General features: G+C 45.8%; 1 protein-coding gene across 5 annotated transcripts in view; it reads left to right on the top strand.

Moving 5' to 3' along the window:
• The window catches only part of PCSK6 (proprotein convertase subtilisin/kexin type 6), a 157,509-nt gene that overhangs the window by 26,731 nt on the left and 114,416 nt on the right, over positions 1-16,362 (top strand). For 2 of the 5 annotated variants that reach the window (XR_004371765.2, XM_032766013.2), the window contains exon 1: positions 9,071-9,246. The exons of the other annotated variants lie outside the window; for them this stretch is intronic. Coding sequence is in view for 1 of the 2 variants with exons in the window: in XM_032766013.2 (XP_032621904.1) it covers positions 9,085-9,246 (162 nt within the window). In the remaining variant the exon portion in view is untranslated. Of the gene's footprint in view, positions 1-9,070; positions 9,247-16,362 lie in introns of those variants that run through there. 5 annotated transcript variants of the gene reach the window in all.

Here is a 16,362-nt window from a genome sequence, read left to right as displayed (position 1 = left end):
AACCAAAGGGGAGAGAAAACTCTAGAATTTAATCTGAGGAAGCGCAGGAAGCTGGTCCAAGAGTAACATTAAGCAGGACACGGAATAGTGGCCATAATACAATAGCATTTCAACATCCTGTGGGGAAGAACACATCAATAGCCAACACTGTGCATTTAATTCAAAAAGGGGAATTTATGTAACAACGGAGGGTTAGTAAAAACAAGTTAAAAGGTACACTGATTAAAGTTGAAATCTGCAGTTGCATGGCCCTTTTTAAAGCACCACTAATAGGCCCATACTGTTCAATGTAGTTAGCCGCAAAATTAAAACACAGTAAAAGAACTAAAAGAACCATCTGGCTTACAACATGCAAAAGAGCAAGTTGAGAGGATTAAAAGACTCTTTGAAAGTGAAGTAAATCCTGGAACAAATAGAAAGGAGCACCACACGCCAGCGTTAGGCAAGTGATAGAAAGAATCAGGAAGTTTGCAGAAAGGCTAGCAAAACCCAAAGGTAGAACAAAAATGTTTTAAGTCATAAGAAGCAGAAGCTTGTTAACAACAGTGGGCTCCTTGGATCGAGATACCAAGGTGCGATGCTTAATATGACAGAATAATAGTCATTGTGGAGAAATTAAATGCGATTCTTTGCTTCAGTCTTCACGGTGGACTGTAATGGAGTTCCAAACCTGAGCGCCTTGTAGGTACAACTGAGGACTGCACATAGGATTAAGTGTCATAGCAGTAGAGTTTGATTAATTGTAATAAACTCAACACTAACAAGTCATCGGGACCGGAGCATTTCACAAGAGTTCTTGAAGACATCAATGTGACAGTTGACGAACTATTAATAAGTTGTAACCTGTTCTTTAAATTGGCTTTGCAGTCATCCAATGACTGGAAGTTAGCTAATGTACGCCAATATTAAAAAAGGCTACTAGAGTTGATTACCCAGCAATTACAGACGGTAAGTTAAAGTTCAGGTACGGGCAAATCAAGTCGAAACAAAGTTAAGATATAAAATTGTCAGACAACTAGAAAAACATAAACGTTAGCAATAAGTCACATGGTGTTCTGTAAAGGGAATCGGTCTTTCATATATAATTAGAGGTCTTTGAAGGTTTCAAGACAACATGTGGACAGGGGATTCAGTTGGAATATAGGACTAATTTTCCAGAAAGCCTTTGACAAGGTTCCCTCACAAAGGCTTTACGTAAATAAGCCGTCATGGATATAAAGGGGCGGGAAGTCCTTTCATCTGGACTGAGAAGCACGCTGTAAAGACAGGGAACAAAGGTAGAATTTAATGGTAAATTCTCAAATGGAAGGTAACTAGTGGTGTTCACCCAAGGGTATGTCTTAGACCAATTCTATTTCAATTTATTTATAAGATGATCTGGAAAAAGGGGTAAACAGTGGAGGTGCAAAGTTGTAGATGATACAAACTACTCAAGGATAGTTATACAGACACAAAGCATTGTGAAAACTTCAAAAAAGATCTCACAAAACTAAGTGAATGGGAACAAAATGGCAAATGAAGATTTAATGTGGATAATTAAAGTAATGACATTGGAAATAACCCAACTATACTACAATAGAGGAGGCTAATTTAGCTTACAGAGTCAGTGAAAAAAGATCTTGGTTCATTGTGAAAAATTCTCGAGATGTCCACAGCAGTGCGCAGAGGCGGTCAACAAAAGCAACAGGATTTAGGAATCATTAAAAGGGATAGAAAGAAGACTGAGAATATATTATTGCCACCTTATATAAATCCATGTAGCGATACATCTCAATTTTACAGATGTGGTCTCCTCACTCAAAAATAATATTCTAGCACGATGCATGTGCTGGAGAAATGTTAAGAAAAGTTAATTATTATTCCTTAACAAGAACTAGGAGGTGCACCACTGAAACTTAAATAGGTAGCATTTAAACAATAAAAGAAGTCTTCTTACACAGGCACAGTCAACTTGTGTACTCTTACTGAGGGTTGTTTGAAGGTTGGGACTAAAACAATGTTTAAAAGGGAATTGGAATAAATTCATTGTGGCTAAGTCATAAATGGCTATTAGCCAGAGGGTAAGAATGGTGTCCTAGCCTCTGTCATAGAGGATGGAGATGGTATGGCAACGAGAGAGATCACTTGATCATTGCCTGTTAGCTTCACTCTCTCTGGGGCACCTGGCATTGACCACTGTCGGTAGACAGATACTGGGCTAGATGGACCTTTGGTCTGACCCGGTACGGCCGTTCTTATGTTCTTATGTCCTTCACATGGCTTAGTAAATTGTCTTCTCGCCAGTGCCTGCATCACATATTCCATTTTAAATGCCTTGTGATTTTTGTTATATTTCAAAAGCATATTCTTAGGTAATGGCTGAGCTTGTGGGCACTTGAACGTGTGCCGGGAAGAAAGGGATTTGATTGAATCCCTGGAGGCCTGGGCCAATACTGTGCTATTTTAAATCCCATTGGAGGGAGGCCACAAAGCGTCAAAATATCACCTGACTTCCCTTCAAGGAAAATGCACGCAGGGCAACCAGCAGCTAACACTGTCACTTGGGGGGGGGGGAAGGATACGCTCCCTTCCACTGCTACAAAATAGCAATTGCAACCCCAAGTGGGCTGTTTTATGTGTAGCCAATTGCACTAAGCACCTCTTAGCCAAGGACTCCAGGTGCTTCTTCCTGAACATGAATACAAGGCTGAAGATACCCTCCTGGGGCAGAAGTATTTGCATTCTGCTGGTGGGTAAACTGAGGCACAGTGCAGTTTAAAAACTTGCCTGTATATTTGAGTAGGCAGCACAGCTAGGAATGGAGCACACAAATCGTGCCTCCCAGTCCCTTGCACTAACCACTAGAAACCCCAATGTTCTTTGTCAACAGATCTTCATAATTAATGAGCCCGTCTCTCTTGGCAAACTGTCCCCATGCATTCTCTCACTCCTCCCATGCAAGTCAGTCACATTCATGGGCATGTCTGTTTCTATGTCGACAGAACCACTTATCCTCCCATCCAAGAGGGATCTACCACAGAGGCATAATTACAGCATATACAAAAATGTATCTTCTTATGGCATTCCAACAGAGCAAGGCATTCAGCTACACTGAACTCAGCTTGTAAGCCCTCTTGAATCACAATTTCTCATAGACTTCTAATTGGATCAGCCTGGCTTGCTGTGAGTGTTTCTGCTTTTATCAGTCTGACACCATTGATTGGATTTGCTTACTACTAAAGGGCCAGATTCATTCCAGCTAACCCTTTTTGGGGTTATACCAGGAATAAATTTGGCCCAGTGTTTGTAGGCGTTTCATAGAACGGGCTTTCCATAGATTTACACTGTGATTGACTCTTACTGCAGAGCCCATGCAGCTTTCCTATTAACTAGCATTGTGCCTGCATTGGCTCACCACTGACTGGTCGGATGTCATTTACGTTGTGATGAGATTGGCATTCGGACCTTCCTTTTCCCCTCTCCCTTCAGAGATTAGATTTATTGCATATTCAGGGCTGACTTTCCTATGTTCGCCCTTTCCCTCCACCCTCAAGAAGAAGGAAACTCTTCATTGCTCCTTGCATCGTGTCATATACTCCTTGGGATGATTTCTTTGGGGCAGGGAATGTGTCCTTCTTCTCTGTGTAGAGTTCCACACACACCTATTGCACTATGGACCCAAAGTAATAGTGTTGTTTGGTGTGTGCTAGGGCTGAAAATTTTCAAAGCTGCCTAAGGGATTTGGACACCAGATTCCCATTAAGATGAATGAATGAATCCAAATCCCCTCCATGGCTTTGAAAATCCCATCCTAGACTGACCAATTTATAACTTGCTGGCAACAATTTTTTTAAAATGTTTTTTCCCCAGAAAAGGAAGAAGGAAATTTATACAAATTTGGGGGGATTTTTTTTTTTGCTATGGCATGTCTATATAGCGCTGGCGTGTGTGCAAGACAAGCAAGGCTGGGTTTCAAAACAAAACAATGCACAGCTAAATAGTCTTTGTGCAGTGTGTAAATTATTCTGCCCGGCACCTCTAGGCTTGGCAGTTCATAGCCTCGACACCTCTGGGCTTGCTGCATCAGTTAGGAAAGTAAAAAAACTGCTTGAGTCCCAGCACCTCTTTCATTACAAATTAAGCACTGTCTCTGAACCAGTCAGCTGGGTTCAGCTTGGGAAGACTTTCAGGGAGCCCAACAGGAAAAGAGAACCATCCAGCATGTGTGCAGCATATATCCCAGCACCACAGATGCAGTGTATTGTCCTGGAGGCTCCAGACGTGCCCAAGCCACCCTTGAACCTATTAAGCCGGCCCCAGTGGCAGTGTGGGAGCCCAAATCCAGGTAACCATTCAGCTGTCCTAGTGATGATGTGAGAGTACCTGGTAGCAACAGCAACTCTCTCCCATTCTGCCCACTACAGAGTGCTGATGATAACTGGATGGAGAGTAGGCAGCACTGTTCACGTAGGATTGTTGCTATTCAGTTAGTGGCAGGGTGCATCCCAGATAGCCCTGAACAGCGGCAAGGGTGGCATTTGCTGTATCTTGGTGATCAGTTTGTTGGCTGCATTCTGAGTCCAAATGTTAGATGGAGGAATATTTGGTGGGACTGGTACCCATACAAGTTTTGTTGGTTTCCGTGACCCTGTGATAATTATCGTGATGTGACTGAACTGGTTGTTTACTGGCTTAGTATGGGCAGTGTTTGTCCAACCTGGGGCACGGTATTCGCCAGCTGAGTAGCAGAGACTGAACCCCGAATGATACAGCGCTTGCACGTGACGCCCCCAGGTGAACCCTACCAGTTTGTTCAGGAAACAGTTTTGAGCTCCTTTAGTGAATGTGTGTGTATGCAATCTAGGCTGACCAGACTGACTTTGGCCCTTGTCCCACTGCTGGCCATTCAAAATGATGTTACATTCCAGCTGGCTCTGAGCATCATGTAAGCGGAAGCACATTGACCCAGTCTTTGATGTATTTGGTTGCAATCCCCATTTCTTGCAATGGTCACGTATGGTAACCATCTTACTATTCAGGCTGCCTTCAATATTTCGGAAGGCATGGTCCCTTGAGGCCAGGCACCTGTCCTTGCCATACTTGAACCATCTGCAGATGGTGTTCAGGAGGTCATTGGTGAATACTTGAAATACAGTTGGTTCCAGCACCATTACTTGTGGGAGTCTGTTCTGCTGGAATCGCCAGGGGCTAGTTTTATAGCCCAGAGCCACCAGAAAACATCTACCTTGGAGCCTCAGCTCATTGCCATCTTGCCATGACAACCCATCTAGGACGTCCTGTGGTATCCCAAACAAATGGAAGACACAGCAGGTAGGGTTATCAGTCTAGCTAAGGGAAACAAGACCAAATGCAGCTTCAGCCCACCCCATAAATAGGCGTGTGTTCATATATATATAATGTCATTCAAACATATTGTAGGGGGAATGGAGGGAAGAATTCAGATTGTAAGACAAGTCTTTACAGTACTAGTCAAAACACAATCAGTCCTTGATGGCTCAGTGCACTCAATTTGTACACAAGGACAACCCTAACTTACCACTTACATGCAAGACAACTCTTCCATTTCCCTTTGCTCCGAACCTCTTCTATTCCTCCTCTTTTACTTGGAATTCCGTGGAAACTGTGAGAGGTTGTCTTCTCTGCAGAGAAGACCTGAGTGATTGGCTCCTAGGTCTGGGCACTGGGTTAGCCTGGGTGTGAGCAGCCACACTGCAAAAGCCTACCCAGGTTACTGTGTCCTCACTGGGGCTGCACTCACCCATGCATGTCACTAGGACTTCTGGGGGTACAGCCCATGGTTATTTGTGCAGGAGGAGGCTGAGCCCTTCTGTGGGTATGTCACCACTGCAAACAAACCAACCAACCAACCAACAACCCCATGCCAGTGAGCCTCAGAACCAGGATCTGCAAACTCAGAGGGCTCATGTTACAGCACTAAATATACCGGGTAGAAGTTCCTACTTGGGTTCTGAAGCCTGGTAATAGGGTGGGTTTCAGAGTCTGAGCTCTAACCCAAGTGGGAACATTTATGTGGCTATTTTTAGTGCTGTATGGTGTGAGACCCCCAAGCCTGAGTCTGCAGACCCAGACTCTGAGCCTCACTGCTGTCAGGTGTTGGAGGTTTTTTTCCAGCAGTGTTGATGTACCCTATGATTCTTTCCCAGTAAATTGTGGGAAAACTTGTCTGTCCTTCTGAGTATGCAGGGGAATCATGGGAAGGCACTAGTGGACTATCAGCACTCCAGTGGTTTAGCCTGTGTCTACACAGCAAAGTGGGTGGCTACTAGTCTGAGTGAAAGCTGCACCTCAGCCCAGGTAGCTAGCCCAAGCTGCTGCCCATGCTGCAATGGCCACACTGCTATTTTTAGTGTACTAGCTTGATCTGAGCTACCCACCCTGGGAATCGCCCCCTCCCCTGGCTGCAGGCATCCTTCTCTCTATGGCCCTGCTCCAAAGCCTGTGGAAGCCAGTGCCCTCTGTTCAGGATGAACCAACCATGCTTCCATTCCAGTCAACAGCAAAACTCCCATTGACTTCAATGGGAGAAGCACTTCTCTGTCTGACCTGCATTCACCCCATACTCTCTGAGGCTTGGGCTCACTAGGCTCTATCTCTAAGGGTTTTATCCTGCTCCCCAACACCACAGTATCTGAGCACCTCCCATATTAACCTGTTTAGCAATTGCTGAGGCCATAGCAGGTTCCATGGGGTCTCCGGTTGTGCTGCCCACATAACACCCACCTCACTTCATGCAGCTGATGGATCTTTTTTATACTTTTATTTTATTTCCATCTGTAACTGTTGCATTAGCAAACCGAGCTGGGTAAAAGCATCTCTCAGCCACTGCGCTGGAGCCAGTTCTTTTTATAGACATAAGAACGGCCATACAGGATCAGACCAAAGGTCCATCTAGCCCAGTATCCGGTCTTCCAACAGTGGCCAATGACAGATGGCTCAGAGGGAATGAACCTCTCAAGGTTGACTGTGTGGGGGATGAAAAAATACTTCCTTTAATATGGCCTTCATCTCCCTAATATAGAAAAAAATGACTACTTAAAAAAAATTACAGACAAGGTATCTGGTAGCCTATGGCAGGAATTAAAATGGGGGGGGAATGAAGGGATTGCCTAGACTGTCCCCTTCATTTACACATGCTCTAACCACCCTGTCTCTCCTGACTTCAGATCTCTGGTCCAAACCCCCTTCCCATCACTGATCTCTGCCCTGGGGCTCCCTGGCCCTTTATTAATTTTAAAACAACACACAGCCAATTAAAAAACCCTCATGAAACAGAAAATAAATCATCCCAAGTCCTTGTCAATAATGCTCTCCCAAGGCCAGGTTTGTCTTTCCCTGTGCTGTCTGTTGTCTTTTCTACATCCCACATCACGACCAGCTGTCGTTTCTTCCCCCTTATCCACCGAGGGCCAAAGTTTTCCAGTCACCCTCTCAATTTATTACTATTTCTATGATGGTAGCACCTGAAAGGCCTGTGGGGCATCAGGGATACATTGTACTAGACGCTGTCCATCCACACTAAAAGAGACAGTTCCTGCCCCCAGTGCTTGCAATCTTTTATATACGGGTCACATTGGGACCCTCTGGGACCCAAGACCATAACAGGGTTAAAAAAGGAACTAGATAAATTCATAGAGGATAGGTCCATTAATGGTTAGTAGCCAGGATGGGCAGGAATGGTGTCCCTAGCCTGTTTGCCAGAAGCTGGGAATGAGCAACAGGAGATGGACCACTTGATTCCTTGTTCTGTTCATTCGCTCTGAAGCACCTGGCACTGGCCACAGTTGGTAGACAGGATACTGGGCTAGAGGGACCTTTGGTCTGACCCAGAAGGGCCTTTCTTATATGTTCTTAATGGCTGGAAGTTGGACGCTAGACAAAATCAGACAGGAAATAAGGGATATATTTTTAACAGTGAAAGTAATTAACCCGTGGACCTGGTGGATTCTCCATAGCAGACAATTTTTACATCAAGACTGGCTGTTTTTCTAAAGGATCTGCTCTAGGAGCTATTTGGGGGAAGTTCTCTGGCCTGGACAATACAGGAGGCCAGATTATATCAGTGGTTCCCCACTTGTGGGCCATGGACCTGTGAGGGTGAGGGGGGAACAGACTACATCTAAGATCTCCAAAGGAGTCTGCACCTCCATTTAAAATTTAGGGGGCAGGGGGATCTGCAAATGAAAAAAAGGTTGAAAACCACTGGATGAGATGATCCTTTCTGGCCTTGGAGTGGGCAAACCCCTGGCCTGCAGCAGGGCATAAGGAGAGTAGGTAGATGGGGCTTGGATGGACTTCTCCCCAGGCAATGCTCTCCTCTTACTTTCATGGACAGGCAGGGGTGGCTCTAGACATTTCGCCGCCCCAAGAACGGTGGCATGCCATGGGGGGGCGCTCTGCTGGTCGCCAGTCCTGTGGCTCTGGTGGACCTCCGGCAGGCGTGGGACCAGTGGACCCTCCGCAGGCATGCCGCCGAAGGCACCCTGCCTGCCGCCCTCCCCACGACCGGCAGAGCGCTCCCCATGGCTTGCCGCCCCAAGCACGTGCTTGGCGTGCTGTGGCCTGGAGCTGCCCCTGTGGACAGGGCCACCTGCCCCAGGGGTGCTGGGTGAGCTATGACTCTGCTGCCCTGTACCCAAAGGTTATTCAGGACAGAGTTTAGAGGGAGGGCGAATTATCTCCCCTGCTCCCCAGATCTCTAGGTGCAGAGTATTGCGGGGGGTGAGGCCACTCCCTGGGCAGGCAGGTAACTCATCCCTAGGGAGGAGAGTGTGAGGGGGTGGGTAGGCAGGAAGCATAAGACAGGTGGGCAGCTCCCTGCCGGGGGCCCTGTCTGCCAGCGCTAGGGGCTCCCCGCGGGGCGCCCCGGGCCGGAGTCCTTCCCCAGGCGGGCAGAACAGCCCCCGCCCCCTCCCCGCAGCAGCCACCCCCAGCCGAGGCCGCTTTAAAAGCCAAAGCTCCCCCCACCGCCCAGTTACTGTACGGCACCGGCAGCCGGAGAGTCTCTCCGCAGCGCGCCAGCCGGAGCGTCTCCCCTGAGCCGGGGCCGCCGCCCGCTGCCAGACCATGCGCCCCTCCGAGGCTTGGCTGCTGCTCCTCGCCCTGTCCGCCTGCCTGGCTGCGCCCCCCCGGCCTGTCTACACCAACCACTGGGCAGTGCAGGTGCTGGGCGGGCCGGGCGAGGCAGCCAGGCTGGCCTCCGCCTACGGCTACGTGAACCTGGGACAGGTAAGCGCCCGGCAATCCCTTTGCTGCCAACTTGGAGCTGGTGGGGAGAGAGGGCGGGCGGCTTGTCCCCAGCGGCCGGGGCGGCTCTGCCCCTTTGCCCTGCCCGCGGGCACCGGAGCTAGGTGCCCAGGAGCCAGTAGCTGGCTGTGCCCGAGCGCGCAGCGCTTCCAACTTTCTCTCCGTAGCTCCGCAGCGCAGCGTCCCCGTGCGCCCCAGGGCCGGGGCGAGCTCCGGGCCAGTGCGCAGAGCGCAGGGGCTTGGGAGCCCAGCCCGCGGGCTGAGCCAGGGCAGGGAAGTTGTTGCGAGGCTGCGGGGGTTTAAACAGGTGGTGTACTTTGGCCGCAGGGCCGGCCGGCCCCTTCTTGAGTCTCACTGCTGGCAAAGGCTTCCCCCCGAGCGGGCACCTGGAAGTTTAAAAGCCCAGCTAAAGCTAAGGGGCGAGAGAAGTGCCGAAAAGGCAGCAGAGGTTCTCCTCAGCTTGGACGCTTAAAGTCAGAGCCTGGCCCCACTGAAGTTTTGCGATTGATTTCTGGGGGGGCGGCAGGATCAGGCCCCGCTGACCCCTGTCTCTCTGGTGTTGCTCGCACCATCTCTGCAGATCAGCGGATCCTTCCTTGTAAGCGACTGTTCCCAAGTTCAGGTCTGCTGGGCGCCTTTTCCTCTGGGCAGGCTGGCGGCTGGAGCGTTTTCCTCTGATTAATCTCCAGCAACGCCTCGCTTTATTTAACGTTCATGGTTAAAAATGTGCGCTAGTCGAGACGTGAAAACAGATGTACAAAATGGGCAATTAGAAACCTAAATCCGGGGGAAGCAGCGAAGTGGAAAGGAATCAATATTTAATTTTTTGCAGCGCCAGACGTGCCCGTATCAATTTAAACAGGTTTATGAAGCCGCGCGTATTTTTCATGCCCACTTTGTGCCTGAACTAGACTGAGTTTTGGTTTGGGAAGAGTGAAGAAGTTCTGGACTAGATTGGACTATTCTGTAGCTTAGGGGAGAACTTGAAGTTTGACTCAGCTTGTAATGGCTTGAACTAACTTTTTAATACTGTTAGTAGCAATTCTGAAATGATCTCGGGAGTAGGTTTTTTCCTATAAATAGTGGTTGCTTGGTGTAGGTAGTAGTAGGACTGGAATTAATACAGTTTAACAGGCACAGCAAATCTATGGAAAACACCCAGCTCTTCTCCAGATCAGACTTGTACATTTCAAGTACAGAGCGAAATATGTGAGAACATATACTTGGGAGGGGGAAAAGCTTGTAAATAATCAAGGGGGCTAGTGCAAAACACCACCCATGTTATTTTTTGTAGGTAAACATTGAAGAGCTTTAGGGTTTAGAAGAGATGGCTAAATCCAAAGTGAACAAAGCTCCCTTGCAATTAGGAATGGATGGTGTGGAGGTTTGTAGTGCACACAGTGAGTGATTATGAGATTGTAATGTATAGTCTCCTGATGAGATTATAGACTCTCTAGGACTGGAAGGGACCTCGAGAGGTCATCGAGTCCAGTCCCCTGCCTTCATGGCAGGACCAAATACTGTCTAGACCATCCCGCGTAGACATTTATCTAACCTACTCTTAAATATCTCCAGAAATGGAGATTCCACAACCTCCCTAGGCAATTTATTCCAGTGTTTAACTACCCTGACAGTTAGGAACGTTTTCCTAATGTCCAATCTAAATCTCCCTTGCTGCAGTTTAAGCCCATTCTTGTTCTATCATTAATGGCTAAGGTGAACAAGTTTTCTCCCTCCTTCTGATGACACCCTTTTAGATACCTGAAAACTGCTATCATGTCCCCTCTCAGTCTTCTCTTTTCCAAACTAAATAAACCCAATTCTTTCAGCCTTCCTTCATAGGTCATGTTCTCAAGACCTTTAATCTTTCTTGTTGCTCTTCTCTGGACCCTCTCCAATTTCTCCACATCTTTCTTGAAATGCGGTACCAAGAACTGGACACAATACTCCAGTTGAGGCCTAACCAGCGCAGAGTAGAGCGGAAGAATGACTTCTCGTGTCTTGTTTACAACACACCCGTTAATGCATCCCAGAATCACGTTTGCTTTTTTTGCAACAGTATCACACTGTTGACTCATATTTAGCTTGTGGTCCACTATGACCCCTAGATCTCTTTCTGCCATACTCCTTCCTAGACAGTCTCTTCCCAGTCTGTATGTGTGAAACTGATTGTTCCTTCCTAAGTGGAGCACTTAAAAGAGAAGAATGTGGTTAAAGAATGTATGCAAAGTACAGCCATAAAGGATGAAATCAAGTTACAGATAAACTCATTTTGTAATTCAAACCACAGTACCATGCCCTGTTTAAGTGTAGTTGGGTTGTTATCCATGCAGAAACCAGTAAAGTGTGATACTGCTTAATCTAAATGGAATTTCCTTTGTGTTAGAACTCCTGTCTTGATACTGGGAATGTTTGCTGTTCTGTAAAAGTAATTTTGATCACTTGAATTTATATTTGTGGATTTAACAAACTTTTGACTTGGCTGGCTGTAGTTTATCTAAAATCTAGCCGAATATTATCAACTTTTGCCGTAAATCCCTCAAAGCACTTCTGTGGCTTACATTTTACTTTCCTCACACAACTTTTTCTCTCAAAACTTCATAAATCTTCTTCTTTAAACATTCCTTGGGGTTTCATCCTGAGTTTAGTACTTTCCTTGATTGATTACAAGCTGCCTGTTCAGTGTTTTCCCAGTTCAGTGCTTCTCTGCCAAGTGGCAATGCAGTGTGTCTGGGTGCTAAAAGTATCTCCTGGACTGCACTATAAATTATAATCCAATTTGACATGTTCCATTTTTAGTATAATTAAATAACTAACATTGAAGTATAAACACAAACTACCAGATCAAGATTCCTGCAGTATCCTCATCTGAGATCTGTGGTGCTTTTGTGTGACCACAAAGGCTCTGCCTAAATCCTACAACTCCTGTGTGTGGTCCCATAACCTGTCTTTATAGGCTGAAATATCATGCAGATGAGGTACCCAATACCTAAATGATCCAGATGCAGAGATTATAAAGCCAGAAGGGATCATTGTGATCATCTAGTCTGACCTTCTATATAACACTAGCCGTCGGACTTCCTGAATTAATTCCTGTTTGAACTTCAGCTTGATTTAATAATTGTCAGTGAGACAGAATCCACTATGACCCTGGTAAAACGTTTCATTAATTAATTACCTTCACTGTGGAAAAAAATTGCATTTTATTTCCATTCCTAATTTGTCTATCTTCAAGTCCCAGCTATTGGGTCTTATACTGTTATAAACCAGATTGAAGAGCCCTCTGCTGTCAAATGTCAGTTCCCCATGTAGGTACTCAGACTGTGATCATGTCACTCCTTAACCTTCTCTTTGATAAACAAAACAGATTGAGCTCAATGGGGCTTTCACTTTAAAAGGCAGGTTTTCCATTCCTGTAATCATTCTTGTGGCTATTCCCTGAACCCTCTCCAATTTTTCAACACTTTTCTCGAATTGTGGACACCAGAACTGGACACAGGAGTCCAGCAGCAGTTCACCAGTGCCAAATATAGAGACAATGTAACCTCCTATTTGATAGTCCCCTCTTTATACGTTCAAGGCTCATGTTAGCCCATTTGGCCACAGCTTCGCATTCGGAGCCCATGTTCAGCCAATTATTCAACATGAGCCCAAGTCCTTCTCCAAGTCACTGCTTAGTCCCCAGAAGTATGGGGTACATTCGTCGTTCCTAGATGCGTGACTAAATTTGGCCGTATTAAAATGCATATTGTTTGCCTGTGTCCAGCTTTCCAAGCAATCCAGATCTTCACACTCTGCTCATCTTGATGACAACATTTTCTTAGTAACGTGTAGTGTTAGCGTGCCAATGGAGAGTGACCTTACAGAAAAGTGTGCAGCAATACAAATAGACTCAGAGGGACTGCATTAAGGAGTGGGTCTCAATTTAGCCTTGCATTGGGTGGGGTTTAGGCGTGGGGGTGCAGAATGGCTCTGTCCAAGTTTGGATTCTCAGTTGGGGTTTGCGATGAACTCTAGAGTTGAAACCTGTCCCACCTGAAGTCAAAGAGAGTTCTGTCATCGACTTGAATGGAGCCAGGATTTCCTCCTGCATTTCCACAGTTAAAGGGACACTCTAAAGGTTAAGAGGACACCAAACCTGACACTGTCTCATCCCACACAAGGCAACTGTACGCTTCTTTTCTGAATGATTGTATTCCCAGCGAGGGGAAAGGCTCATCTCTAGACATTCAGAATTTCAGATTATTTTAATTTTGGATGCTGAAAACTAATTTTTACATGATCTTCACACTTGTTTAACAGAAGGAGCCCACATGCAGTACAACAGGGATCAGCAACCTTTGGCATGTGGCCCCTCAGGGAAAGCCCCTGGCAAGCCGTGGTGGTTTGTTTACCTGCAGAGTCCGCAGGTCTGGCTGATCACAGCTCCCCTGGCTGTGGTTCGCCGCTCCAGGCCAACAGGGGCGGTGGGAAGCAGCATGAGTTGAGGGATGTGCTGGCCACTCTTTCCACAGCCCCCCATTGGCCTGGAGTGGCGAACCGCAGCCAGTGGGAGCTCTAATCAGCCGAACCTGTGGATGCTGCAGGTAAACAAACCGTCCCAGCCCACCAGCAGATTTCCCTGATGGGCCACGTGCCAAAGGTTGCCAATCCCTATAGTACAAACTTACCCTGTGAGTCATGCTTCCCATAACACTGTTTGCAGAGTTAAGAGAGTGGACAATATGCGATGCAGCAATATCCAGTGTGCATGGTTGGCAGCGTGACTTAGTCAGTTGCCTTATTTGGAGTTTTGATATATGAGTGAGGTTTTTTATTTTATGCCTTTTATCCCCAAATTAGGCAGGATTTACAGTTTATACCATCATTCAATCAATGCCAAAAATGGGCAAACCCAACCTTTCTAGGGCCTAATTCTGTGAGGTTCAGACTTCAGTGAGCTTGCTGGGTGCTCATCCGTTCATGGGAGGTGTAATTAGAACCCAGATGCTACTGTGTCTAAAACACAGATTAACCTTTCTATAGGGCAAGATTCTGCTAGAAGCATTGTCATCACTGTCGGTTAGGCTATTGAAATTCTGAAATGGCCAAATCCTATAAGTTGTATATAAAATTGCTTTGGGGCTTTGAATGTAGTTCTCATAACTACTATCTCTTCCCCCAATTGAATGGGACTTGACTGGCACAACAATTGGTATGTGGCAGTTTAGGGGGAAAGCCTTTCAGGTCATAACAGTGTAAAATTTTGTATGGAAAATGATGTTCATAGATGGGTCTGGAACCCTAATTTGATTTGTGTTTTAAATGAAACAAATCTTTTAAATTAAAGAAAGGGAAACTTAAAATAACCAGTCAAACATCCTGCTCATTCTTAACACCTGTGACACTCCTCAGCCCTGACTTACACTAACAGGATTCTGTTGGTCCCTGGGAGCGGAGCTTCAGGGATATATTAACTGCTACCCTGGAGCAGCTGTTTTGGAACTCTTCTAATACAGCAGTTGAGAGAGCGAAGCTAGATTGCCATCTCTTGAGGGCAATACATTTCTGCTCATCTAGTACACAGTGGATGGCACAAACAGGCACTGTTTAGAGACAGGATTGTTTCGTTTTGGTTGTAGAGCATAGCTAGTTGTAGTGGATTTACTTTTGGGACGTACTTACGTATTAGTATTTTCTCTGTTTTGCCTGGTGCTCTGACCTTCTTGGTTTGAAGCCCAAAAAAGAAGCCTGGGCCAGAGCCAACTCTATGGAAATGTCTTAATGCTAGAAGTGCTTTTGAATCCGTTTTTAAATTACTGCGGTTACAGTAATAGCTGCCGACAGTTGTGCAACTGGAATTAAGTGGCAAAAGCAGAGCAGAGCTTGGGGGAACAAGTATTGGGGTGGGAGGAAGAAGTGGGCAGGACAGCGTGACCTGGGATGAGCAGCTTGCTGAGCTAGGGGCATGGGAAAAGATAGAATGCAAGTCATATGCCAGTGGGTAATAAGGATGGGTAGAAAAGAGCTTACGATGTACAGAAATATGACCAAATGGAGAAAATTAAATCAAACAACTCTCATTTACACCAGTGTAATAATGTTAATTACTCCGGATTCTGTCCTGGATGCGATCAGAATCAGTTGTTGAATTCTGGCTAGAAGAGGGGAGAACTTAAAAATATCACAGACAGTGCTTTTAAGAAGAATATGATCTATGAAGCCAAGACTCTAAAGACTGCTATACATGGCTTTCACTTCTAAGGAATGTTAGTTCATTGTAACTTCAAAAATCACTATTTGTAGTCTGTTATAAAAAACCCTTCATAAGATAAACAATCTTGGATTCTAACACCATCCAAACCTACTGGAGTATTTTGCAGACCTGGCAGGACGCATAAGGTCCTTAATCCAGTTTCACTAAAACGGGGATGAATATAACTCCTTCAGCTTCTAGCTGTTCACACTTCATAGGATGGAATTGGCAGACATGTGTTTCCATGGAAACCAAGCCATCAATATCCTTACTGTAATAATGATGGCATGGCAAGGAAAGAAACACTTCTTCATTGTTTCTGACTTACTCACAGCAGACATAAACAAGCTGAGCTGGGCAGCACTGACCTGAGACTTTACATCAGGGCTTCATTACCTCCATTAGCATGAAGAAAAATGTGAAGCAGAGTTTCAAGTACAAACCCAGGTTGGCTTGAAGTAAACATAAACTCCACTCAAACTTCTGCCACAGTTCCAAATTGCTAATCAATTCAGAAAATTAAAATCGACCCCATGCTTCAATGAGCACCTCCCATGCTGATGGAGCTGCGTCCTTGGCAGAAATATGATGTCAGAGGAATCAAGATCGATAGCTGTGGTAAGTAGTAAACTTGCTTAGGGGGGAAAAAATGAACACTTAAGCATGCTCCTGAAATTCCTGTGAGATTTTAATGATCTATATGGCCAGACACAGCATTCCTGGGCTTTGGGAACAGAGCTCCTGAGGTACATACATTATCCTAGAATAACCTCCTGCCTAGATTAGTACAGCTGTATAACATACTTTTTTTTTTTTTTTTTTAAATGAGCAAGTAAAATGTCGTCATCATGCTAATAGTAGAC

Source organism: Chelonoidis abingdonii, chromosome 9 (genome assembly GCF_003597395.2).
Source record: "Chelonoidis abingdonii isolate Lonesome George chromosome 9, CheloAbing_2.0, whole genome shotgun sequence".
NCBI lineage: Eukaryota > Metazoa > Chordata > Testudines > Testudinidae > Chelonoidis > Chelonoidis abingdonii.
This window is presented reverse-complemented; position numbering and strand designations above follow the sequence as displayed.